At 31.3% G+C, this 25,961-nt stretch overlaps 3 protein-coding genes across 11 annotated transcripts; 2 read left to right on the top strand and 1 right to left on the bottom strand.

The window, feature by feature from the left end:
• Positions 1-1,852: 1,852 nt before the first annotated feature.
• Ksr (kinase suppressor of ras) lies at positions 1,853-8,849 on the top strand. Of its 2 annotated transcripts, XM_077412333.1 has the most exons (16): positions 1,864-2,267; positions 3,223-3,360; positions 3,533-3,680; positions 3,775-4,014; positions 4,098-4,260; positions 4,399-4,667; positions 4,742-4,999; positions 5,139-5,275; positions 5,657-5,774; positions 5,848-6,101; positions 6,901-7,083; positions 7,209-7,391; positions 7,721-7,854; positions 7,946-8,080; positions 8,344-8,473; positions 8,592-8,849. In XM_077412333.1, the coding sequence occupies exons 1-16, from the start codon at positions 1,968-1,970 to the stop codon at positions 8,742-8,744; spliced, it is 2,943 nt and encodes a 980-aa protein (XP_077268459.1). In that variant the 5' UTR covers positions 1,864-1,967; the 3' UTR covers positions 8,745-8,849. The 2 variants fall into 2 exon arrangements, with proteins under 2 accessions (XP_077268460.1, XP_077268459.1); XM_077412334.1 differs by lacking the exons at positions 8,344-8,473; positions 8,592-8,849 and having other exon boundaries at positions 1,853-2,267; positions 7,924-8,061.
• Positions 8,850-9,469: 620 nt separating this feature from the next.
• Positions 9,470-12,484, bottom strand: LOC143900715 (lys-63-specific deubiquitinase BRCC36). Of its 5 annotated transcripts, none has more exons than XM_077412342.1 (8): positions 11,920-12,482; positions 11,250-11,383; positions 10,953-11,157; positions 10,773-10,861; positions 10,469-10,573; positions 10,285-10,387; positions 9,947-10,160; positions 9,470-9,856 (listed from the first exon to the last, which is right to left on the bottom strand). In XM_077412342.1, exons 2-7 carry the CDS (start codon positions 11,361-11,363, stop codon positions 9,982-9,984), a joined length of 795 nt encoding a protein of 264 aa, XP_077268468.1. In that variant the 5' UTR covers positions 11,364-11,383; positions 11,920-12,482; the 3' UTR covers positions 9,470-9,856; positions 9,947-9,981. The 5 variants fall into 5 exon arrangements, with proteins under 5 accessions (XP_077268468.1, XP_077268470.1, XP_077268471.1 ...); XM_077412344.1 differs by lacking the exon at positions 9,470-9,856 and adding an exon at positions 11,594-11,880 and having other exon boundaries at positions 9,896-10,160; positions 12,025-12,484; XM_077412345.1 differs by lacking the exon at positions 9,470-9,856 and having other exon boundaries at positions 9,896-10,160; positions 12,025-12,484.
• Positions 12,485-12,596: 112 nt separating this feature from the next.
• Positions 12,597-21,938, top strand: Spin (lysolipid transporter protein spinster). 4 transcript variants are annotated; one of them, XM_077412340.1, is made up of 11 exons: positions 12,597-12,779; positions 12,860-13,102; positions 13,274-13,470; positions 13,624-13,775; positions 13,866-14,069; positions 15,524-15,658; positions 15,747-16,008; positions 16,091-16,189; positions 16,268-16,481; positions 18,506-18,598; positions 20,557-21,938. In XM_077412340.1, exons 2-10 carry the CDS (start codon positions 12,904-12,906, stop codon positions 18,556-18,558), a joined length of 1,515 nt encoding a protein of 504 aa, XP_077268466.1. In that variant the 5' UTR covers positions 12,597-12,779; positions 12,860-12,903; the 3' UTR covers positions 18,559-18,598; positions 20,557-21,938. The 4 variants fall into 4 exon arrangements, with proteins under 4 accessions (XP_077268466.1, XP_077268463.1, XP_077268461.1 ...); XM_077412337.1 differs by lacking the exon at positions 18,506-18,598 and having other exon boundaries at positions 12,604-12,802; XM_077412335.1 differs by lacking the exon at positions 18,506-18,598 and having other exon boundaries at positions 12,605-12,779.
• The last annotated feature ends 4,023 nt before the right edge of the window (positions 21,939-25,961 follow it).

Raw genomic sequence — 25,961 nt, 5'->3', positions numbered from 1 at the left:
TTACGCGTCATTTTTGAATAAAACAAAATAACTATCGAAAATATGTCTTATTTTAATTAAATTGAAGTAAATAAATAAAACTTAATTAAATGAAATAAATTCCGTAAATGAAGAAATTAAGTAAATAGTAACAAACAATAAATACTGATAAATTTAATTTATCACAAAAAAATTAATGCAGTAAATAATGCAATAAATAATTTTTTTTGATAAATTTAAAAGTTTTTATATAAATTTAACAAATTTGTAAATTTAATAAATGAAAAAAACAGAACAATTTTAAAAATAATTTTTATACATTTTTATAAAAATGTGTTGACGCGATAGTCTGAGCTAATATTTATCAATATTAGTTAATTTGATGATTTATAGTTGAGGTTATGTATTCTCTATATATATATTCTCATTTCAGTATTTAAGGGGATCCTAAAGTGAAGGCTGAACTTCCTCGACGTCGGTAATGTCAACATTTCTAATCCTGTTTTCTATGTTATATATCTATATCTGTCCTTGTCTAACGAGAGACATCTGTCCTTGGTTTCGATTGCTGGGCCATCTCTCGCTAAACGCAATGTCAACCTAAATGTGCTTTTGCACATATAAAAGTTTATTTAAACTAATCTTTTTTTCTAGGCTTTCAATCTTAGATCTAATTGAACGATATTGTTCTTAAATGTTGTCCCTAGGTCGTAAGTTACTACATTATCGTAAGTTACTACAGAAGTAACGCTCGCGTAAACGTAGTATAAGTCATAATCGTAAGGCCGTAAGAAAATAGACCAATCACACTCGATTATTCTCCTTGAGCTCGAAGAATAATCGACTGTGATTGGTCTTAAGGCTATTCTACAATTGCGTAAGCGTAAAGTTGTAGGAGTAAGAGTAGTAGTAGTCGTGAATGTTGTACAACGGTTCAGTCTACAATAAAGTAACGATACGTTGTAAACTTGATTACAGCAACCAATCAGAGTGCAGTAGAAAGTACTGAGGTCAAGGCACTTCCGATACTCGTCCAGCACAAACTTTTCATTTGTTGATCTTTGTGTGAAATGCATCGTTTTTTCCATAATAACTCGTTGCTTCTCACCAGCCCAATCAATTCTCTACACGATAATAAGTTTAAAAAAGTTTCATCTTCCTCGTACTGAGCACTTTCCTCGAATTCCATGATGAACACGTACCAAAAACACTACAATAGAAAAAAAGAATACTTTCGGATGCCGAGAAAGAATGTTATAACTTGACTCTTGAGATCTTTATAGCGGTCTTCGGTTCGGATCACGTGTATTTACTGTTTCGACAAAAACAATTATGGCAGCGCGCGGCGTGATGACGCGTAACAACACTCTGATTGGTTGGCTCTTACGTTCACATCTGGCGTAGTCGTGAAAGATGAAGTTCAACCATCTTCCACAACACGCTTTACAACCGCAGTACCGCTCTACAACCACGCCGTACAACACTCTTACAACCGCTTACGACCACGCTTACGCAATTGTAGAATAGCCTTTACGACCTTACGATTTATGACTAACTTATTTATTTATGACTAACTTATTTATGACTAAAACTTTGTTACGTGCAATGGCCTTACTACAAAATCCCGTTTACGCGAAGGAATTATCGTAAGTTAAAGCCACTTCCATTTCGATCCCGTCACAAGAATGTAATGAAATGGGATGTTTTGATTGGTTAACTTGTGACGACGCGACGCGTGACGCGCTCAGTGGAAACTCAGCCTAACGCTCGCGTAAACGTAGTTAGGAGTGCCGGAGTGCGAGAGAAAATGAGTGAAAAGCCCGTTTACAACGTGAGCTAAAAAGTGTTTAGCTTCGCGAACGCCCGTGCTACGCGAATGAGCGTGCTGATCGGTCGAGCTCGAGCTCCTCAACAGCCCTGAGGCCCTGAGCCCGGCATGGGCAGCAGCGTCGATTGACGTCATCGACAGGCGGCCAAGATGGTTGTCAATGTTGATAAGTGGTTTGGTTATACGGCGGAGCGGCGACGATAAACGACCGGACGGGGCTATCAAGCGTGGTCGGCGTTATGCCCGTCAAGTGAGAGCGAGAGCCCGTATTGATGAGAATTCGCGCGTTGGGTTGGCCGTCGCGCGAGGAATGGCAGCCTATGGGGACGTGGAGAGCGTACGACGTACCCTGGACGTCGTACAAACTATGATTAACTTCACCGCCGATCAGCTCGACGATTTGCGGACCCAATGCTCCGTTACCGCGGAGCTGACCCAGCAGGAGATAAGGATGTTGGAGGTGAGGGGGCCCTCCGCAAGTCCGGCCGTACCCCTCGCCCCTCGCGCGCGAAAATCAAGACCGATTTGCCCCGACGACGCTGGTCGTTGGCGCCCCTCTTTCTCTCTGTTGATCGTCAACAAGTTGCGACCGCGCCGTCTCGCCGTCGTTCGAAGCCTCGAGAACCTCCGGACTCCGTCATGTCGGCGGAAACCCCGAAAATATCGTGCCCCGCCGTGCTCCGCGTTATGACTGCTTCAGCTGTTTACATTTGTTTACATTGCTCTTGAGAATGCCTTCCTGCCGTTCCCAGTTTGTGAATGAGATATTTGTCATGTCACTCCGTTGAAAGACACGGATAATGTCACTTAAGATTTATCTGTAAATTTTGAGATTATGACATAATGATCGTAATCCCAAAATTTAACATGTTTTTGTAGTGAAATTTATGGTCATAGGAAAGTTATAATATGACATTTGATATACATAATTTTTAATCCGAGTATAAAATGTGCAATATGTTGTGTTTGAGTGTGTTGTATGCTTATCTTGAATAAATATGTGTCTAGTTTGTCAGATTGAGAAATTTGTGATGTTATTACGATTCCATTGAAAGATATAGATAATATTATTTAAAATTTATATACGTTTATGGTGGGATTATGGGTGTAATAATTGCTTAAAATGTTTTAATAGAAATTTGTAGTCTTGTATATGATATACTCGATATAAATATAAATAATTTTTATTCTTGGTGTATATTTCGTGTTTGAGCATTGTACCTTTATTTCAAATAAACATACACAATTACGGTAATGAACAACGAAGCTTAAAATTAATATATACGTGTACATAATATATCAATTATATAACTTTGTAGAGATTAATACTTAATATGTGTCACAATAGCGGAATAAGGTTTATCTATATTTAAATTAATTACATATATCTATATATATTTAAATATTTTTTATAGGGGAAATTAATAAAGTTATACTGTAAACAACTTGTGGCAAAGGCCAGATTGGCCAACCCGTTACCGTCAGACATAATAGAATATCCATCGTTACAACAATGGTTGCGAGTAGTCGGTCTCACTCAGGAATCAATTCAGGTAACAATTATATGCGTACAGATATGAATAGATTTTTTTATGATTTGTTACGTTTATTATTAGTTTTATTACACAATGTGTTATTTTATTACAATTTAAAAATAAATTTAAATGACATTATTAAACCAAGTCTGAATTTCTGTTTCTTTAATGCCCTGTTATAATATTTTAGATGGTTTGTTCCAAAGTTAATACTCTTGAAGACCTAAGAGAGAAGTCTGAACACGAATTAAACAGTATGTTAAATAAAAATTGTATATACTACAGGGAAGAATGTCGTAGGCTTCGTAAAGCATTGAGTAATTTATGGCGTTACATGGGTAAATAAAATTTTATATTATTGTAAAAACAATTTATTTCATTTGTATATATGAATAACAAAATAATGCATACATATTTTACTATTTTTGTTAGATATTCTAATAAAAGGAGACACGGAAAATGATTCAGATTTATACTGGGATTCTTGGGACAGTTATCATTTACGCAAGGAAATTTGTTCTAAGCCAATTCTATCTCGTCAACGGTGTTCTATTCCATCAGAGAGTAGCATTCCATATCATAATAACAACAATGATGTATTACCAGCAGCTTCTGCATCTTTGATACTAAGTAGTCCTCCTTGTATCTCTTCATTACTAAAGCAAGAACGTGGTAAGTATGAAGAAAATATACTTCTTTAATTATCTTTGGTTATACTTTGAAGATTAAAATACATGAATTTTTCTTGATTATAGAAATTAAATTTCCGTCAACTCCTCCTCCATGTAAAAAACAACTGATTAGTGTGCAAAATAGCCCATCTGAACTATTTCCATTAGCTAAGTCAAAATCTCATGAATCACAATTGGCAAGTCGTCCTGATAGTATGCAACTTGATAATGATGACACATTATCTAGGTAATACTTAGAATAGTTTACTATGCATTTTCTATTAATTTCATTACGTGTTATTTCATTGTGGTAATTTTCTAAACTTTTATTTTAATAAAATATTTATCTTTTAAATATATACTAACATTATATATATCTTTTTAGTTTTAGAAGTGACTTTCCTATAAAGAACAAAAGTAATTCTTCTGTGAGAAGAAATTTACCAACAGAACAAAGTTTAGATTATGGTACAACAGACTATGGAAGGGAAGAAAGTCTTTTGTCAAATTGTAATAGCCCTATTAAATCACCTATTAAATCACCTATTAAATCACCTGTTAAATCACCTGTTAAATCACCTATTAAATCATTTTTTAAACCACCACCAATCTGTACTACAAATGCAGAAAGTGATGATAATCTTGCGGGATCAGGTACATGAAATAGAAACGTTTTTTAACGCTATATCTTCTAAATAAATAAATTATATTTTTTGTTTTATTTTTAGAAACAAGTCTCAACGTGCCAATATCTCCATGTACTCCTGTGTCTCGCGGCATGAGTCATATAATTGCTCATCGCTTTACCAGATCTTTTAATGTAATGACAGTATGTGACTATTGTGAGAAACCGATGTTTATGAACACTTTAAAATGCAAGGAATGTAAATATAGATGCCATCGAGAATGTGGATCCAAAGTACCTCCTTCTTGTGGCCTACCTCGAGGATTTTATGCTGAGTTTAAACGAACTATGCAATCTGAGAGTACGTAAAAACATTGCAACTTTAATACTGCCAATTATTATTATTATTTTTTTTTTCATATTGTCTTTAAGTTATATTACAAAGTTTTTTCAAGAGTAACAAATGTTTAACAGTAAGTCATAGAAATACATTATTTTAGGTAATTTGCTGAATGTTTCTCCAGTATTAAAGAGGCCTGCCGTAACATCTTCGAATAATGCAAATTTATTACCCCCTTTAAATCGCAGAGACAGGAGACTGTCATATACACAATCTTCTATGAATATACCTTGTCAGGTATGTTACAATTTCTATCAAATATAATATATTTTATTAACTTTAGCTCACATCGCCAAGCAGTGGACTTGGTTTACAATTTCCAAATATTTCCAAATATTTTTAGTGAGTTTTTAAAAATATATCGTTGTGTAGAGGCTCTGTTGGAAATCCAATCGTGAAGGAAACAGGGCTAATTAAGAGCCATTCGCTGTTATCGATGCAAAAAAATTTATTCAGTAATTTTAAAAATATATATTTAAAACTAAATTACGCAAGTGTAAATTTTTATATAATGATGTAAATGTATAGATATTTTATATTGCATAACGAATCATTTTTGATAATTTTATATAGATAAAATGATGCAAAATTTATATATATATGTTTATTATTTATTAGGGCGATTCTAGTTTAAATACCTTGAGATATAACCGCTCAACACCTTCTAGTCCAGCATTGCTATCAGCCACTATTAGCCACAATACACACACGTTTTTAAAACAGTTTCATTTTCCAGGTAAATAAAGACATTTATTGTGATTTATATCTTTAGCTTCAGAATATTGGGATACCATTTACTTTGCTTCTAGATGTACTGATTAGAAAGGAGGTACTTTCTGAAAAACTGCACGAGATGAAATACAGATCCGAGTTAGCAATTTCGAGTGATAAGAGAAGAAAAAGTGATACGGATGATAAGTATGACAGAAGACTAAGTGTTTCGGAATATAATATCTCAGATTCAGAAGAGATACCAAAGAGTACTGATTCTCAGGAATCTCTAAGCTCTGACAGCGAAGTACTGGCAGCTGGAGTTACATATCGTTGCCCTCGACAAAATAGTGTATGTTTGAGTTAATTTTCCCGGTAACCTTAAGCCCCTTGCACAATAGGCGATAGCGATGCGAGGTGCTATATGGGTTTACAATTTTCCACGCGTGGAAAGTTCACGCATGTATTTTGAAGACACATTATGTGTCTAGTTTAATAATAGTGGAGCCCCCCGTGGAAAGTTGTAAACCCATGTGGCATCTCGTTTCGCGTGGAAAGTGTATGCGTGGAGGCAGTAGGTTCCGCCTCCCCGGGGGCTCCACTATTATTAAACTAGACACATAGTGTGTCCTCAAAGTACATGCGTGGACTTTCCATGCGTGGAAAGTTGTAAACCCATGTGGCATCACGTTTCGCGTGGAAAGTGTATGCGTGGAGGCAGTAGGTTCCGCCCCCCCGGGGGCTCCACTATTATTAAACTAGACACATAGTGTGAATTCAAAGTACATACATGCGTGGGCTTTCCACGCGTGGAAAGTTGTAAACCCATGTAACACCTCGCATCGCTATCGCCTATTGTGCAAGGGGCTAAGATTGTCAGGAAAATCAACTCAAATAAGGTGATTTATCAAAATGACCATTTAGCATTAGAAAGTATGCATAATGACCGAGAAATTTGATTAATTTGAACATTTTTGCTTTTATTATTCAAATGTCTTAAAAGAAGCGGGAATTATGCATATTGCCCGGCCATTATGCATAATTCCCGAATTAATCAAATTACCCGTAACATATGTATTACATCTGATTAATCTCTCGATATAAATATAAAATAAAAAATGTATCTAATTAAAAATGTTTATATTTTATAGATGACAATGGGACAAGACTGGGACATTCCATATGATGAATTAAAGATTATAAAACAGATAGGAAAAGGAAGATTTGCTACGGTACATCGAGGTTTTTGGCATGGAGATATTGCAATTAAAGTTTTAAATATTTTTAGTTTTTATTCGGAAGATGACAAGATATTAGAAACATTCAAATTAGAGGTAAGAATGTATGATTATATTAAAACTTGAAATTGTTAATACTAAGAGGTATTTATGATTAAATAATAAAGAGATTTTATGATTAAATAATACTGATAGATATTTTATATTTTTGATTATTATAGGTAGCTGCATGCCGAATAGCTCGGCACGACAATTTAATATTATTTTTGGGAGTTTGTATGAAACCTCAATTGGCTCTAGTAACTAGTTTGTCTAGAGGCACGACACTTTACACTCATCTTCATTTAGGAGGAGACAGATACACTTTAGCTGAAATGAATTTTATAGCTCAACAAATTTGTCAGGTAAACATGATCTCAAAATCTCGGGTACTCGCAACTCGTGCGTTCGCGTAAAAGAATCACGGTACGGTCTCGCTTCGCGTGTACTTGGCGTGAGACACTACCGTGTCTCTTGATTTGGGCGTAAAATTTTTCAAATTTTTTAAAGCCAAGTTGTCTGTATGCATATAACTATTACTATTAATTGAATAAACTTAATGTATTAAAAATGGCATTACAGACACATAAATGAAACGTAAATTTTAATTAAAGTATTAAAAATTTTACTAAAAAATTGGAGATATTCGAATAATCTTATAGTTTATTCTTGTATATATAACTTTATTTTATAGGGTATGAAATATCTTCATTCTCGTGAGATAATACACAAGGATCTTAGGAGCAAGAACGTATTTATAGAAAATAGAAAAGTTCTGATATCAGATTTCGGTCTGTTTAATATTACCAAATTGTGCCATGGAAATAGGTAAAATTATATATTAGAATAAAATTTATTCCTGCTAAAAATAAGTTGTAACCTAATATTTAAAATAAGCTGATTTTATATAAATATTTAGGAAAGGAGAAGCATTGAATATACCACCAGGTTGGTTATGTTACTTAGCACCTGAGATTATTCGCCGACTAAGACCATTAAATCGAGGTCAGGACAAAATACCATATTCAGTCGGTTCTGATGTTTATGCATTTGGGTTAGTACTTTTACGATATTTAAGTATGCAATTCTAGATCTATCCCAAAAGCTATAAAATATATAACATATATTTAATCATTTACATAATATTATATAATAAAAAATGATAAAATATTGGTTTATGTTAGAATGCACTATTTCTTGTAATTAATAAGTGATGACGATTTTAAATTTATATTTATTCTAAAAAGTATGACAAATGTGTACGTGTAAATATAAATGAATAACAATGGAAGATTGAAAAAAGATACTTTCCGATAGGACTATCTGGTATGAATTGTTATGTAGCGAGTGGCCCTTTAGAGGTCAACCTACCGAAGCTATCGTTTGGCAAGTTGGAAAAGGAATGAAACAATCTTTAGCAAATTTGCAAGCTTCCCGTGATGTGAAGGTACATATGAGAGTTTAGAACATGCGTACATTTGTATTATATGATTTGTTTGTAAATTCTATACGCTATTCTATGCACTATTTGCAAAAATTATGGAAATTTTACAATTTTTTTATAGGATATTCTAATGCATTGCTGGTCATACCATCCAACAAAACGTCTTGACTTTATAGAGATAATAAATCTACTCAAAAGGCTGCCTCGCAAAATGTTAGCGCGTAGTTCCTCCAATCCTACAAATTGTTCTCGTTCTGCAGAATCTATGTTTTGAATACATTTAAGTTCATTTAAATATGCTGTTGTTTTTGTAATGTAAATATAGAATTATTGCCCGATCTTTGTTCAAGAAAAGTAAAATAAAAATCACTAAAAGATTCGCGTTTGTTTGTATTACTAATTTATTAAAATGTACAAAAAGCAAGAATATTAATACAATAATTAAACATATTAAATTGTTGCGAATACATATCTATTTTTGTGAATAGAATTGTAACACTAAAGTCTCCCTCTTTAGGAGGAGACATGTACATATTTATTATTTGTATTTATTAAACATATGTAAATATCTTTTGTATTTTAAATATATGTAAAATCTACAAATATTTATAAATAAGTAATATAATTTTCAAAACAAGCATTTTTATATAATGTATTATAGAACAGCTCTTCTCAGTGTATGTTTTAAGAAATGTTGATTGAACTTTTGTTCTCTCTCAGGTGATATAGCTTACTGAGAATGATAGGCGATAGACAATTTGTTTTAAATAAATTATTTTATAAATAAAATTATCCGATAATTACCATATTTATATCTATTATAATTACTAATAATTATAAAACAAAATAAATATAAGTTTTTTCAAATCTGCTTTTGATTGTACGTTAATGATTTGAAAGAAACAATTTTAAATTGATATTTTTGCCACAATCTATACTAGTTATATATAAACATTAACGATTTTATAATTAAGAAATATTGTTTTACATGCATATAGGTCTTTTAAATAAAATATTTTATTTGCTTGATATTATAAACATTATTAATGACAAGAAATTTCTATTCGTTATTCCAAATAAATGAGAAAATACAAACGGTAAAAAGTATATAGTAGACGCAATAAAACTTTTAATATATCATAGCTATAAGTCTATTCTTTTCCCTTTGGTAAGGGAAAAGGGATGCAACTCGGATTATTTTTTAAATATGCTAAGTGATCTGTAGTGTTAATTTAAGCAAATATCTTTTTATTCGGAGATACCATGCAAGAATTTTCAACGTGTCATTTTTCGCTTCTGACATCACGATTCCAACATGGTTGCGACGAGTACCCAGGCTTAGAACATTCTAAGTAGTAAGTACCCAGGACTACCTAGGAGTCCCTCCTAAATAAATAAAAAGTGCTAAATTACTAACATATGTAATTAATTTTAATTTAATTAAATATTTATTTTTTAAAATCTTGTTTTTATTACATAAGAGCTTATTATTTAAAGATCAAACAAATTATTCATTTGTAAGAAATTATTGATTCCGAAAAAGTATTTCCACTGCACATCTTTTGTAATTCTTGTAATTGTCTTCGGAGATGTATAGTACGCAATTTATTTAACGCTATTCTTTTTTCAAACGTTTGTACCAAAGGCTTTGTAATGATATCTGTTATGTGAACCAACGCACGTGTTCTGACTGCAAATAAAATTTATCTTTATTTATCGATTTGTTATCTACTTTTGTCAGATATTAAAAACTATTATTTTAATTATAAGTATGTATATTTAATTTATAAAATGTATAATAAACAAAAACTTACCAGCGTCATTGTGAATACTGGCGAGGACATCTGGATGATCTTTACAGGTTTCAGCCATATCTTCTTCTTCTTGCACCAAAATTTTTGACAGGTCTGTCATTGTCTGCAATATTATTTAATTTCAAATAAAAAGCTTTCTTTGATCTAAATATCTCTATAATAATATAAAAAATTAGAATCTTACTTTTAAACATCTATCTGAAATATCTGGAGTATGTACTATCTCTAATGGTATCTCTGTAGCTTCACCGTTATCCGATTGAAAACAATTTAAGAAGATTTCGTGTTCCTAAGTAAAAACAAATCATTATTATATCATTTATGTACGTCAACAACTTTAAACATTCTATAGATTATTTGTTACATACGTTACATGCACTGGAAGTTTTATATTCAGATTATTAACAATATTAATTTTAAACCATATAGGCCACATCAATGTAAATTTCGTTTGTCGATGCAGAAATTAATTACGAAATAATAATTACTTTTGATTCTTTGCCCTCTGAAAACACTGAGAATATTAAGCCTACGAAACTGTGATCCATTGTTTGATAGGTAGCTTGAGTTCTGACATCTGCAAGACAAAAATTTTAATGTTAAAAATTTTCAATGTAAATTACATTGTACTCAAACATTTTGACGAGAGAAATATTTGTGATACACACCAACGTGTGACGGACAAACTGTAATATGTGGATGCGAATGATACCAGCCAAGGACACGCATAGGTCGATTTAATTCTACGGTTAATCGTTCGGCTTCGGCAGCAGCTTTTAGTAATTGTTCTGATGAAATTTCTACTCTGTCTTTCTTCTTATCTAGACGTCGCAAAATAATAACAGCTGATATTTTTGCTACTCCACAAGCAAACTAAAAGGAGGATAATTAATGGTTCGCTTTATCAATTGCATAAGAAATAATAAAGGAATATCGAGCATAAAGTAGTAGCAAGTCCCACTTACGTTACCGATAAGTAAACCCATTACTTCAAAGTTCTCTGTGGATAAAGCATGCTGCAAACACACCATGTAGACGTCTGTTTGCAGCTCCACTTTTTGCAGCGGAGAGTCATCCATTGTTTACGAAAATATTAATCCTGCAAAAATTAAATACACAAGATGCGAATAATTTCATGATTGCTGAATTCTATACTCTCATTTTAGACATTGCAAGTAACGCACTAGACGCTTAGGTTTCCAGAGCCAAAAGAGTATAATTCAAACGATAGCATATAATTGACCCTGGTGCGACATCGAAATTTGGAGCTATCCTCTGGGTATGGACAAATGCATCATGTGCCTCATACCTCAATTAAAAGAGAGTTCTCAGAAGAGAAGAGGCTTCTTCTAAGCCAAGATCCCTTAACAAGGCAATTGTATGCGAGACGACGTGAGATAGTAATGTATGCATAACCTACACCACTCTTTCTGAATTGACGCCCACCGCCCACGTACACACGCCGGTTCGTCCGACATTAAATTAGGTGCCTGTGCGGTCCCATTTCGAGCCGAGAACATTTTCCTGCGGACTGGTGTGTCGATCGAAGGTGCATATAGCGCGTTACTCGCACTGCCTTTCGAATGTCTGTGTTTTCTGCTCGGGGCAAACAAGATATATCGCGATATATATTACCGGCGGATTGCGAACTAGCAATCTGGAGTCCAGAGTTCAGTCTGTACAGTACAGTCAAAGGTACGTTGCAGCCGTGGGCTAAAGCGCCAGGTCGACAGATCTCACCTCACCCTCGTCGAGCCGCGACTCCCCGTGTTCCTCGCTCCCGCGGTTCAATGATCTCTCTCCGATACTCCGATCTTGTCCGCAGCTTCCCCTTTGCCGCGATCCGCCTCGCCTCCGACGCCTCCTCGCTTCGCCACACGCGCTCGAACGCAACGGGGCGCTGTGATTAGCGTGAATCTCCGCCCCCGGGATTGATCAGAAATTAACGGACTGGCGAACAAACGATATATCTCGCTCAAGCTGGCTCAAGCGCCAGTCCGAAGAGTCCAAGGCCCAAGGGATTTACGAATTAAAACCGCGCTCGCTCGCCGTGCCACGCGCGCGCGACCCGCGCCGTAAAGTGTCAGCTGGCGGAGATCAATTCCAATTAATCCCGCTCGATCTATGCTGTTTACGTTTGACTTGTGCAACGCAATTTATACCGCACGCCGCCGCCGCCGCGGCGACGGCGGCTTGTCTTGTGCGGATCCATACGGATTTTACGCGGCACGCGCGCGGCGCGAGAACGGAATATTTTGCGTGCGCACGCACGCATACAGACACGCGTGCTCTCGATCCCTATTCCCTCGTACACACACAGTCACATAATCCCACTTCTTTTGTCCACTTATTTGGAGTTCAATCAGAGGTGGTGTGATGCGCACACTGTGACGTGTGACGCTCGAAGATGCTCGCATTGCTCGCAAACAGTTTTTTGTCATCGCGCATCGCGCGGCGGGGCAACGTCGGGCTTTGAGGTTATGTCTTGTCGCGGGGTAACTGACAATGCCGAATTGAGGTAGCTTTCAAATCAGCGATAATTTGCTGAACTCATGAATTACATTACTTTGAACAGCGCGACGCGATTAACGGCGAGATTACCGAGGAACCTGTCGCGCCATGGTAGACGATCGTGCGCCCGTCAACACGGAAAATAAGTATCGTGCGGTAAATGCGGATCAGGACGACCCGAGGGAGACGCGCGTGAAAGCAACGATGCCGTCGGAGCTGAGGTCGATCAGCGCGGCCGACTGGATCACAGTCGTCGTTCTCTGCTTCGTGAATCTTATAAATTACATGGACCGTTTTACGGTCGCTGGTGAGTCTCGCTTTGCCTTACGAACACATTCGAATTTTATAGATTTCTCATTTCTGAGAAATGTTTTCAAATTGATGAAACATCATAAGAGAGAGATAGAGTGATCTCTTGGACAGGAAACATTATTTCTCTCGGTTTATTGATTAAAAAACTCAATGTTTTTTATTTTAGGTATACTGCCGGATATCAAGCGTGACTTTGATATCGGCAACGATAAGTCTGGACTACTGCAAACAGCGTTCATTTTGAGCTACATGGTGTTTGCGCCGTTATTCGGATATCTGGGAGATCGTTATAATAGAAAGTTTATTATGAGCAGTGGCGTATTTCTATGGTGCCTAACGACATTTATTGGTTCTTACATGAAAGCAAGTATATCTTTTTTCATATGGAATCTTTTGTTCGATTCGATATTAACATGGAAAAATGGATCTAAATGCATTAACGCATCTAATTTTGCCGTACGCAAAAATTATCAAGCGTATGTCTTTTATTTGTAATATTTTTAATTTATTTTTCAGACATTTGGATGGTTCCTATTCTTTAGAGCACTTGTTGGCATAGGAGAAGCTAGTTACTCTACAATCGCGCCAACAATTATTAGCGATTTATTCGTAAAAGATGTACGTTCTAAGATGCTCGCCTTATTTTACTTTGCTATTCCAGTTGGAAGGTATGTTGATTACGCGCTGCATTTATAATATATATATAGATTAGAATATATATTTCTTAATACTCTTCTGTTAAATGTCTATTATTCCAGTGGTTTAGGATATATTACGGGAGGTGAAACAGCTCGTATTTCTGGTCACTGGCAGTGGGGATTACGCATTACTCCTATATTAGGTATTGTAGCGATTCTTCTGTTACTCACTGTAGTAAGAGATCCTATCAGAGGTGAACGAGAAGGAGGCGTTCATTTGACAAGTACTACATGGTCGTATGATATCAAGGAGTTATTAAAAAAGTAATTATCAATATTATATTTTTTGATTGAAGCTATTATAATAACGAGTAGAACATATTTATTAATGCTTTTTTTATTATAGTAGTGATTTATATTGTTCTATCCATTATTAATTGTTCAGATAAGACGTGAACTTTGTGCGATAGAACTTCAATTATCTGTCAGGGCTATATTTTCTCCTACCTATTAAAGATATTGAGATGCAGTTTCACTGAGATAAACTAGATAAAGAGGCTACTAATTTGCCAAATTGCAATTTTTTAAATAGAATTTTTATTGACAGAGATCTTACCTCGTGCAAATAGGAAATCTACCCATTCAAATTGTCAAAGTAAGACGCAGCAATAATTATAATTATTGCGTAGTAAAGCAGCTAATCTGTGTTTGTCACTGTATATATTTTAGATTTGCAATGCAAATTACAAAACGGAAACGGAATGTATATTGATGATTAAAATTAGTTATTTTCCATCATTTCGTCACATTTTATGATTGTTTCTTTATATCACTTTCTAAGTTTCTGCATTATACGATAGGGTCCAAACAACTGTGTAACATGTTGATAAATGTAATGCAAAACAGATATTTTATTCCCATAAACTTACAAAAGAGATACTTGAGTCCACAAATATGTAGTCATATTAACAGAGCAATTCACCTTGACGGTCTGAGTGGTCTGAGTTATGAGTAGACTTCTCAGTCGCGCGAAGTTGTGACCCTCTATGCGGCGGTAGGCATGTGGCAAAATGTTCGAACTTACTAACATTGTTTTTGCAACAATTATTTATTTGCTAAAATGTAACAAATGTTACATCTATTTATTCGTATTTCAATCAACTTTAATGTGCTGCATAAAAAAACATATAGATACATTTAAAAAACCAAATAAGAGTCAGAATTTTTGCAAATAAAAGTTCTACAACAAACTGCAATTTGGCAAATTAATATCTTGTTTATCTAGTTTATTTCATTGTCAGTGAAAACCGCATCTTAATATCTTTAACGATTCAAATAAGATAATAAATGTGTTAACACTTAAGTGAATCATCTGTACATATGGAGGAGTTAAAGCCATAGTGGTGTAAGTCACTTTTTTTAACCTATCGAGTTAAGTTCATAGATGCAGTCTACACATGCAGATATGTTAAAAAAAGAAGAAAAAAAAAGTGGTAAAAAAAATTGACTTACACCACTATGGCTTTAACCCCTCCATATATATCTTAAATAGATTGATTTATTTAATTTGTTTATTTTATTATATATATACATAATGTATAACTTAATCAAATTTAATTAAATTTTAATTATTTATTTTTTATTGGTTCAATAAGTTATAAACAGATTATAAAGATTGATGGTAAATAGGATGACAGATAATCGAAGTTATTATATTACTTTTTCCTCACAATTTGTAGTTAATACTACATTTGCTATATTATTGACATGATTTTCAGTTCGAGCTTTATGCTGTCTACCGCAGGATTTACTTGCGTGGCGTTTGTCACTGGTGCGCTGGCATGGTGGGCGCCAACATATCTAGAATTAGGTTTTAAATTACTTCCTTATGGGGCGAATGTTGATCCAGACGAGTATGTTTTTTAGCATTTATTGTAGTGTTTATTATAATGTAAAAATATATAATTATATAATTATATAATTATTGTTACAATGTTTCAGTGTTGCATATAAGTTTGGATTAATCGGTATGGCATCCGGTTTAATAGGTGTACCCTTAGGCTCTACTATAGCACAAAAATTACGAACTTATTGGCAACAAGCTGATCCTCTGATATGCGCCGTAGGTCTTCTAATAAGTGCTCCTTTATTATTCTTTGCTATGATTACCGCCAATACAAATCCTACTCTTTGTTATACATTAGTATTCTTTGGTCAGTTATCATTAAATTTGAATTGGGCTATTGTAGCTGATATATTACTGGTAAGTGACAATACAATATATATATATATCTTTTATGATTATTTATACTTCAATAAATTTAATTTTTTTAATTATATTGCAGTATGTAGTAATTCCCACAAGAAGATCTACAGCAGAGGCATTCCAAATACTCATTGCACATGCTCTCGGAGATGCAGGCAGTCCTTACCTTATTGGACTTGTATGTATTATAGAAATCAATAGAAATCAACTCATAACTACTAATATCGCAAATAATTAATTATTAATATTCTTTTAGATATCAGAAGGATTAAAGTCATCGTTCTTGTCAGATTTAGCTGTAGGAGAACAATCTAGTGTTCATGACAATCAAAATGTAGCTGTCGAGTTCCGTAGCCTACAATATGCAATGTTTCTGACAATGTTTGTCGAAGTACTCGGTGCTCTATTCTTCTTCCTAACAGCATTGCATATACAGAAGGATAAGGCATTAGTCGACCTTGCTATCGCGGGTAAGTAAAATAATATGCATACCAGACAGTAAGACAAAATTGATGTTTAGATACCGCACTGTGTTTTGCATGTCTACAATTGAAATTGTCACTAATACAGCTTGATGTTTGACATATAAAAATATATATATACACTAATATTGTTAATGTACACTAATATGAATAATGTTGTTATAACTTTTTCTTATGTATAAAATACATTAGCGCAAGTATAAATGTGGGTTTTTGCAAGAGTAATTTTTTTTATATTTAGTGCCAAATATTTTGCATATAAACATTATTATTAAGTAAAGCATTGATATCAATGCTCACGCATTATTTGATAAGTGCAATACATATATTAAGCTATTGAATAATCAAATAGCTGATAATTTGTTAACGTACAATAATGCTATATCGCATTAATAAACTAACATATATACATATATTACCTCTGTAGTTTAGGTCTGGTTGGAATGTGAAATAAAAATTTGCAGCTCTACTAAAACTAATTCTATTTTTGCACAGTGCATGAATTGTTCGCAACTTTGGACTTACAAGCACAAGCTTTGGGACCAAAAAGAAGGTAGTATATCTACCTTTATTAATTATAGTATCATTTAACACGTTAAGCGCCAAAAAGTTTTATTTATATTATATTGAAATATATTGCGTGATAATATATGAAAACAATATATAAAAAATGTATTTAAAAATATGTAAATATTTAAATGTAATTCAATGTAATAATGTGAAATGTATATAAAATATTTTACAAGATTGCAAGGAGAAGTGGAAAAAATATTAATTTTTATTTATACATTTTATTTATTTATTACATTAATTTTTTTAATTTTAATTATAAAATTTTTTAATAAGAAAATTATAAAAAATGTTTAAGCCAAAACTTTCAAAAACTTATTAAATGTATAATTATTTTTAATTATAATTGTAACTTTTCTAAAAAATAATAATTATAGATTTTTCTGCTTTTTTACATTTTTGAACAATTTTTTGTATCTTTAACCGTGGCGCTTAACTTGTTAAAATTAAATATTTTTTTATATTTATTTTTTTATGATGAATTGTATTATATGCAATAATTTTGAACGTTTATTATATAGTCTTGAATTTTTATTTTATGTTCCACCAAAATATATGTTAAAGAGTAAGATATCTATGTATTTATATTAAATGTCTTTTAACATTAGAGAGATATGTAATATGTTTTTTGAAAGTTAATAGTTTTTAATCATATTAAATTTATTATAAATTTCCATGTTTATATTTATGATATTAATCTATTTAACAATGGTGCTTAACGTGTTAAAGAACGTACAAATCAAAGATTAATATTAATATAATAATTTTATTATACACAGTTCTCAATCCACAAGTAACATATTTAAATTTATATATACGCTGGTGATATATCTCAGACTGATAAATAATTATTTTCTTATTATTTATTAATCTTGTCGTGTAGCTTTTTAGCTTTTCGTATATACCATTTTATATAGATATCAAACCAAAATTATGATACTACAATTATAATATTTATCTTTTTATGGTTAGATAATAATTATTTTTTTAGATTATTTTGTCTTTAAAATATAATCTATTTTCACAATCTTAATTTATATAGGGCAGTTGAAACATTCCACATACATTGTTATAGGCATAAGAGAAGCTTTATGTCCTTTGTTTCTTTAAATTTTTTAGCACAATTATATATTTAATTATGTCTTCAAAATGACAAACTGTATTTTGTATAAAAATTTTTTGTACAAAATCAAGAAATATATATTGAAATTTTTTTATTTTTTAAGTTATTTTATAATTTTTACAATTGTATAATATATTTATATTTTGATAATTTAATATTTGATTTATATAAAATAATGGTTTATTATTTTTGTTATTAGAACATTTTTCAGAAATGGGCTATATTTATCATAAGCGATACGTGGTATATGTTATACATGGTTTAGTCCGGAATGTGCATGTAGTTATTTTTATATAATATGCAAACATCTTTCTTACAGACAAATATCTAGATACTAAGAATAATGGGCAAGCTGAATCAACGCATTTATAGATCACCACTGGGCCTCCCCTGATAATGTGCTGTATACCTGGTATATAATTTATTTTCATGATTTCATTCTTTTTTTTTAATTTAATTTGGTAATCAATTTAATCTGGTTTTGTATAAGTAGTGATAATTTTCTGTTCTGTGATACTTTATTGTTTGTCTTTATTATATTATATATTCATAAATTAACTTAAACAATGTTTTGAGAAGGAGATACTTATATCGACATATATTTCCAAAACAGATATGTATATCTATTTATTAAATTATTTATTTTATAAAAACATTATATATCGCAGTGCACAGATTAAATTTTGTGATTAGTCAATATGATACATTTGATAAATTTATACATATTTTATATTGTACATGACTTAATAGTTAGATTTCTATTCTAATTGTTATTTATAGTTCTATTATTTATAATTACTATATTTATTCTTAATTCTTGAAGAATTTAAGTTATTGGGTACTTACGGAAAAACAACATCAACCTTTATCAAATAAGATTCAAAGTTCAGTATATTTAGTTGTATTAAATAAAAGATTTAAATTTATTTAAGAAATATATGTTGGTTGATCTCTTATAAATACAAATTTGTATATTTTTATAAAATTAAATTATATTTAAAACAAAATTAAACTGATTAAACAATTAAATTGATTATCAATTATCATTTCATAAAATTTTTTACATTGGATTTTACAAAATTATTACAATTTTAGTTTAGAATTTCTAAAAGTATTTTTCTATTTTTCTTTTCTATTTTCATGATTATTTTCTAAAGATGCATGAGGAATTTCAAACTCAGGAATATGGAGCTTTTTCGTTATTTATATTGTCTTGACATTGTGTTTTGCCCGTGGATATCATAAATAGAAAATATAACTTATTAGATAATTAAAAATTTTCTTCTACTATCTGTACATTTAGGTACTTTTAACAATCACAAAACTAACTTATGTACAACAATTTAATTCGATTATATAATTATATCTTTAAATAGTTACAATATAGATAAAATATAGCTCTCAGGCTTGATATTCCTATTATTAAAATTAACATTAGTACTTAGAAAATTGGTTTTTTTACAAGTATTTATTGAGTAAAGTATTGTATACAAATACTTATAATGATATTAAAACTTAATATCAAAGTGATGTGAGGTCATCTTTTAGACTGATGAAGCTTGCCTATAAATCTATATGTGTGGAATGTAACACAACTAATAGACCTTAGTTTATGTATATTTGTGGATGTATGTTATGTGGACATGGTAAAATGTTGCATGTATGTTTTTAAATAACTAAATTGTGATTGGGATATAGTAAACCCATAATCGAGTTTATTAATGCAATCTAATTATATGATTTGTTTTGTAAATGTGTCTATATGTTTGTATCTATATGTTTTTGCTTTGCAAAAATTTGTCAATATATATAAATATATTTATATTAAAAACTGAATATATAGAGATGGGATTTCAAGATGCATTACGCATAATTTATGCTTGGTGTTGTACAATATTATTGCTATACATTTTTATCATATATGGATTTTAGCATTCTAGCTTTATATAGATGCTTGAAAGATTGCTTATGTGTTATCTGTTGTTTTTTTAATCAATGGATGTATATTGGTTGTGTGTGTACTCCACTGTTTATTTCACTTTAGAAGTCTTGTCATATCCTGTCATTACATGGAAACAAGGATCTTCTTTATGTGTTTGATAAAATATGTTAATTATTTAAATATTACTTGTTTATTGGAGAAATATAAAATATAGGAATTAATCAATTTAAAAAGATGGAAACTTTTCGAACAAAAAATAATTTACGATTTTAATACAATAATAATTTATGTGTGTAATGTTTATATTATTGTATATTTATACATAAATTGATATTGTATATTTAGCTGCAGATTTTTTTTATCTATCTGGATCTGTATGTTATATAATAACATATGTTAATAATTTATATTATTTATATTATTTTCAGGTGGAAGTCTTTCAGACTCAGTATGTATTTGCAATGATCCAGTTAACAGCGAATTACAAAATGATACAAATACGATACTAGAATTTAACAGGCATCAAGTGGAATCGTCTGACTAGATTTTTATAGGGTCTTGATACTTTAAATAAGCTATTGTTACGAATGTACAGCATGGTTCTATCAAACATTGCTATTGGTTTGATTTTATAATATAAAATATGTTATTGATACAAGGATATATGTATTATATACAGAATGTATTTGCGAAGAAAGCTTTCATATAGTCATAATGAAGAGTACCCTCAGAGAAAAATAGTTATAAGTTACTACTGTTAATAATGTACAATACATTAGACAAGTCAGCAATGAAACTCTTAAAATCTGAATGAAGATGCACATATAAATTGCACAATATTTTTAAATGTTATATTTTTATAATAACTCATATTGCAAATTCATGTAATGTATTATGAAATCATCACATAATAGATGCAAATTGTATAAATAATCTATGTGGTAAGGTTGTATTAGTAAATGATTTGTATGTAAGATACATAATTATTTTAATTAATATAAAAAGTAGAAACTTGCACATTGTTTCCTCGTAGTTTTTAATTGTGCAAGTAGAAACTTGCACATTGCTTCCTCATAGTTCCTAAGTGTGCAAGTTTTTATTTTATTCGAGGTATAATTATCGGTATTTATTTGTTTTGGCTTCCTCATAGAGGAAGCTTTGTTAGCAAAGGTTCTGATTTCACACTTAACTCTTTTGGGGACTGCGTAAATAATTATATACATTCACTAAAAAATACTAAAAATACTTGTCCACTTAAAAACTAAAACAATACTTTATCGATAAAAAAAATCAGCCCGATATTATAAATATTTGAGATAGCGATTTATTTTTAATTTTATTATATTTTCCAGTTTTTTTTTTCTACCCCTATATTTCATATATAATTCATTAAAATTTGATTGATCAGATCTCGTATTACACACATTTGAAATTTCGAAGATTTTGTACATACATAGAAGCTTTATAAAACTTGATCTGATCAACCAAATTTTAACCAATTATATATGAAATAGGGGTAGAAAAGACTGGAAAATATAATAGAATTAAAAATAAATCGCTATCTCAAATATTTATAATATCGGGCTGATTTTTTTCTCAAATATTGAGAAAGCGGCAGCGTAAAACACATTTTTCAAAAAAAGGAAAATCTGCATAAAATCTATACCGGTAAACCGATTTCAATAAAATTTGAGGAGGACATACTTTCTATAATACTCTATTTGTGTGCAAAAATTCAAACTGGTATCTAAAAAATTGTAGAAGTAGATGCGTGTACAAAAATCCGTACACACACACACACACACACACATACATACATACTTCCGGACATTTTTTACTAATATGATTTTTCGACATTTTAGAACATTCTAAACCTATTTCCATCAAAATCTCGAAAAAAAAATTTTTCACCATTACAAAGCTTCCTCTATGAGGAAGCAATATTTGATTAATTTGTCAGTACTGCTTTAGCATTAAACTGTAAAAATACTAACAATTACATAATTCTTCAGAAAACATTTTCAATAATTGCTACAAATATGCTTATTTTTGCTTCCTCATAGAGGAAGCTTTGTAATGGTGAAAAAATTTTTTTTCGAGATTTTGATGGAAATAGGTTTAGAATGTTCTAAAATGTCGAAAAATCATATTAGTAAAAAATGTCCGGAAGTATGTATGTATGTGTGTGTGTGTGTGTGTGTGTACGGATTTTTGTACACGCATCTACTTCTACAATTTTTTAGATACCAGTTTGAATTTTTGCACACAAATAGAGTATCATAGAAAGTATGTCCTCCTCAAATTTTATTGAAATCGGTCTACCGGTATAGATTTTATGCAGATTTTCCTTTTTTTGAAAAATGTGTTTTACGCTGCCGCTTTCTCAATATTTGAGATAGCGATTTATTTTTAATTTTATTATATTTTCCAGTTTTTTCTACCCCTATTTCATATATAATTCATTAAAATTTTATTGATTAGATCTCGTATTACACACATTTGAAATTTCGAGGAATTCGTACATACATAGAAGCTTTATAAAACTTGATCTGATCAACCAAATTTTAACCAATTATATATGAAATAGGGGTAGAAAAGACTGGAAAATATAATAGAATTAAAAATAAATCGCTATCTCAAATATTTATAATATCGGGCTGATTTTTTTTATCGATAAAGTATCATTTAAGTAAGGTTGGTATTGAATTTGGCGAAATCTGCATATTGTTTTAGTTTTTAAGTGGACAAGTATTTTTAGTATTTTTTAGTGAATGTACATAATTATTTACGCAGTCCCCAAAAGAGTTAAGTGTGAAATCAGAACCTTTGCTAACACAGCTTCCTCTATGAGGAAGCCAAAACAAATAAATACCGATAATTATACCTCGAATAAAATAAAAACTTGCACACTTAGGAACTATGAGGAAGCAATGTGCAAGTTTCTACTTGCACAATTAAAAACTACGAGGAAACAATGTGCAAGTTTCTACTTGTTTACATAAAAGTTGTAGTAATTAATTATTAAGTTTTGGTAAGTCAGAGATATGTGTAGATAAAGATATTTCAATAAGTATAAATGTTAATGTCTTTTTTTTCGAAACATTAAAACATTTTTAAATATTTTTTTCAGAAATATTACAATTATAATATAAAATTATTATATAATAATATATATAGTAATACTCTAAAAATGTATTGATTTTAAGTAATCAATATAAGTATTATAAATTTTGTTTCAGAATTTACTGCTTTTTTCTCCCAGTGATACAAATTTTTATATATATGAATTCTCTGTTTATATTTATAATCACTATATAATGCGAGTTTGAAATGTTTAGATATATTTAATTAAACAGAAATATAGTACTCTGTTTTGTGAAATGTACATTAGGACATTATTAAAAGATTAATAAAATCTATCGGAAAATATGTACATATATTTTATATTATTGTATAATTAAATATATATATAAAGTCAATACATCACATAAAAAGAAAGTGAACACAAAATGTGTGTGATGTAAAGTTAGTATTGATTAAATAAAATTATAAAATCTATATTTAATTAATTAATTTTGATTTGGAAAATTAAAGAATATAAAATTTATTTAACTAAACACGAAAAAATACAATTGTCGCGAGCTTTTATTTCAACATGTGTTGATAACACTCAATTAAATAAACCATATGATAAAAGTGGTTGAACTGTATGCATTTTAGCGCAAAATGGCAGTACTTATGTATAAAATAATAAGCAGAAATTATGGATTGTAGAATTATCCGAATTTGATGATACTTTAACTATAAGAAACGAATTGTATTACGTTATGTATTATGGCAATAAATCTTTTTGCATATAGTTGCTTAGTAATATTAAGAATTATGTATTTCATTTACAGATAATTTTTACTGAAGAGAGGAGAAATTATTTCGCGAATGATAATTGTATAACCAACACATAAGTTAATCTTTAATCATGTTGTTTTATTTTTGAGATTGAAGATGAATAATATATGGTATTAGGAAACGATTAAAAACAAATTAAGAAATTTTAAAACCAATTTTCTGCTTTTGTAAATTAATAATACATTTTATAGAAGTTTCAATCAATTTTTAAAAATTTATTTTTTTTGCAGAATTTCCATAAAATTACTTATTTTGCCTTGTATTTTTATATAAATTTCCATTATTTATGATAATGGATTTTTTTAAATCGTACATAATACGGATGATATTACGTTAACTCTTCGGTCGTTTTCTTAGGTCACCCTGTATACGCAAAATACACCGCAGCATCGTGTAGCGTGTACCTGCAGGTCGCGGTTGCGTTACAAATAAGCAGGCGAAGCCGGCATTTTTCATGGGAATTCGAAGACGGCCTGAATAGAATGAGCTATCGGAGAGGGAAGCGACACTCGGTTTCTTTGATCAATAATGAAACTTCTCTTTGCCTTTCTTCTCACAGCCTCTCTCCTTTTTCCTTCTCTTTCTTTTTCTCTCTGTCTCGCAATGTCTCTGCTCTTTTCCCATCAGTCTCTCGCTCGGTCCTCGCTTTCTCATCCCCCGCGCGCGTACTCTTACGCACCTCCCTTGTCGCTGTCTTATCTTATACATTTTTAACCCTTACTTCGGCCCCTCGCGTAGACAAGGAGAAAGACTCAAAGCGAGAGAGCCAAGTTTTAACAACCCTTAAGGTGTACCCCCAAGGCCACCGGACCTCTTTCCTCCAGGATAATCCACTCGGCGAGCCGTTCGCGCGTGATGAACCTCTGTGGAAAAGGACTTGGTAGCTTGCATCTTTCGAGGACCGGCTTCGAATCCATAAGGAATTGGGTCTTCGAAACTTCCTTGGTAGTCAATAAGAATATTAAGACTTCATTTAATGCAAGGTCTATCGCATCTACCAAAAAATCATTTTAAATAGATATTTCTTGATGCGTTTATAATCGAATTTAATCTTAAAAAAAATTTGATGGACAAATGTTATTTTTTACATAATTTTCCAATTTTTAGATAATTATTCTAGCAAGTATAATCTCCTATATCTTTAATTTTTTACGTTAAAGATTTCCATAATTTCAAGAAGAAATCGGTTTTAAATTGATCAAAGAACTTGTCGATTATATATAAAATCTATAAGGAGAACATTCTGATTAAAATTTGATGAAGTTGAAGTACGATGTCGTGTAGAAATGATGACAGTTTTTATTCGTTTAAATATTTTTTATTGCTTTTTTGATTATGGAAATTTTTAGTTCAATCTATTTAATTATAAGATTTTTGCAAATTGTTTTATTTTTTGTACACACGAAGATTTAAATTTAATGTATCAACAACTTTATTATCCGGTTTTTCAAAAAATAACGTAGAGAAGAAGTATTATGAATAATATGTTAATAAAAATCTCAATTATAATTAATATATATATCATAAAAATACAGAAATATGACAAATATGATAAATATATTCAATGTACAAGACAGTGATATAAAATATTAATATTTGTGACACGACTTCACAATTCTTCAAACGTTCGCTTGTAGCGAGCGAAGCTGTCGAGCGAGGCTGACTTTTCGTCGTCTTTTCGCAATTTTTCCGAACAGCGTGCCCGATGATGGGGACAGTGGAACATGAAGTAACGCCGAGAAGGGGGAACAACCGGCGGGGTGATGGTGGCACAAAGAAAAGCGCGTGGGCGAAGGATGAGGAGAGAGAGGCCACCGCGGTGCGGGATAATGCTTAACAAGCCGACTTGAAAGGACAGCCGCCATTTTGAGTCAATACTTGAAAGTCTTTGCTCATTAAGAATATTTTACATCCACCTTCCCACACT

The sequence above is a fragment of the Temnothorax americanus genome, unplaced genomic scaffold, assembly GCF_048541705.1.
Source record: "Temnothorax americanus isolate GAGA-0224 unplaced genomic scaffold, ASM4854170v1 Scaffold30, whole genome shotgun sequence".
Classification (NCBI taxonomy): Eukaryota; Metazoa; Arthropoda; class Insecta; order Hymenoptera; family Formicidae; genus Temnothorax; species Temnothorax americanus.
Note: the sequence above shows the minus strand (reverse complement) of the source record. Positions and strands in the feature narration are given on the sequence as shown.

Excerpts from the sequence above, each read along its gene's own strand:
- Ksr (XM_077412333.1), top strand. The coding sequence starts at position 1,968 with ATGTTGATAAGTGGTTTGGTTATACGGCGGAGCGGCGACGATAAACGA. Across the intron at positions 7,084-7,208 it reads TAGAAACATTCAAATTAGAG|GTAGCTGCATGCCGAATAGC; the intron begins GTAAGAATGTAT and ends TGATTATTATAG. Across the intron at positions 7,392-7,720 it reads TAGCTCAACAAATTTGTCAG|GGTATGAAATATCTTCATTC; the intron begins GTAAACATGATC and ends TTTATTTTATAG.
- LOC143900715 (XM_077412344.1), bottom strand. The coding sequence starts at position 11,363 with ATGGATGACTCTCCGCTGCAAAAAGTGGAGCTGCAAACAGACGTCTAC. Across the intron at positions 10,862-10,952 it reads AGTTTGTCCGTCACACGTTG|ATGTCAGAACTCAAGCTACC; the intron begins GTGTGTATCACA and ends TTTGTCTTGCAG. Across the intron at positions 10,574-10,772 it reads CAGAGGGCAAAGAATCAAAA|GAACACGAAATCTTCTTAAA; the intron begins GTAATTATTATT and ends GTTTTTACTTAG.
- Spin (XM_077412337.1), top strand. The coding sequence starts at position 12,904 with ATGGTAGACGATCGTGCGCCCGTCAACACGGAAAATAAGTATCGTGCG. Across the intron at positions 13,776-13,865 it reads TTTGCTATTCCAGTTGGAAG|TGGTTTAGGATATATTACGG; the intron begins GTATGTTGATTA and ends CTATTATTCCAG. Across the intron at positions 16,190-16,267 it reads GTCCTTACCTTATTGGACTT|ATATCAGAAGGATTAAAGTC; the intron begins GTATGTATTATA and ends ATATTCTTTTAG.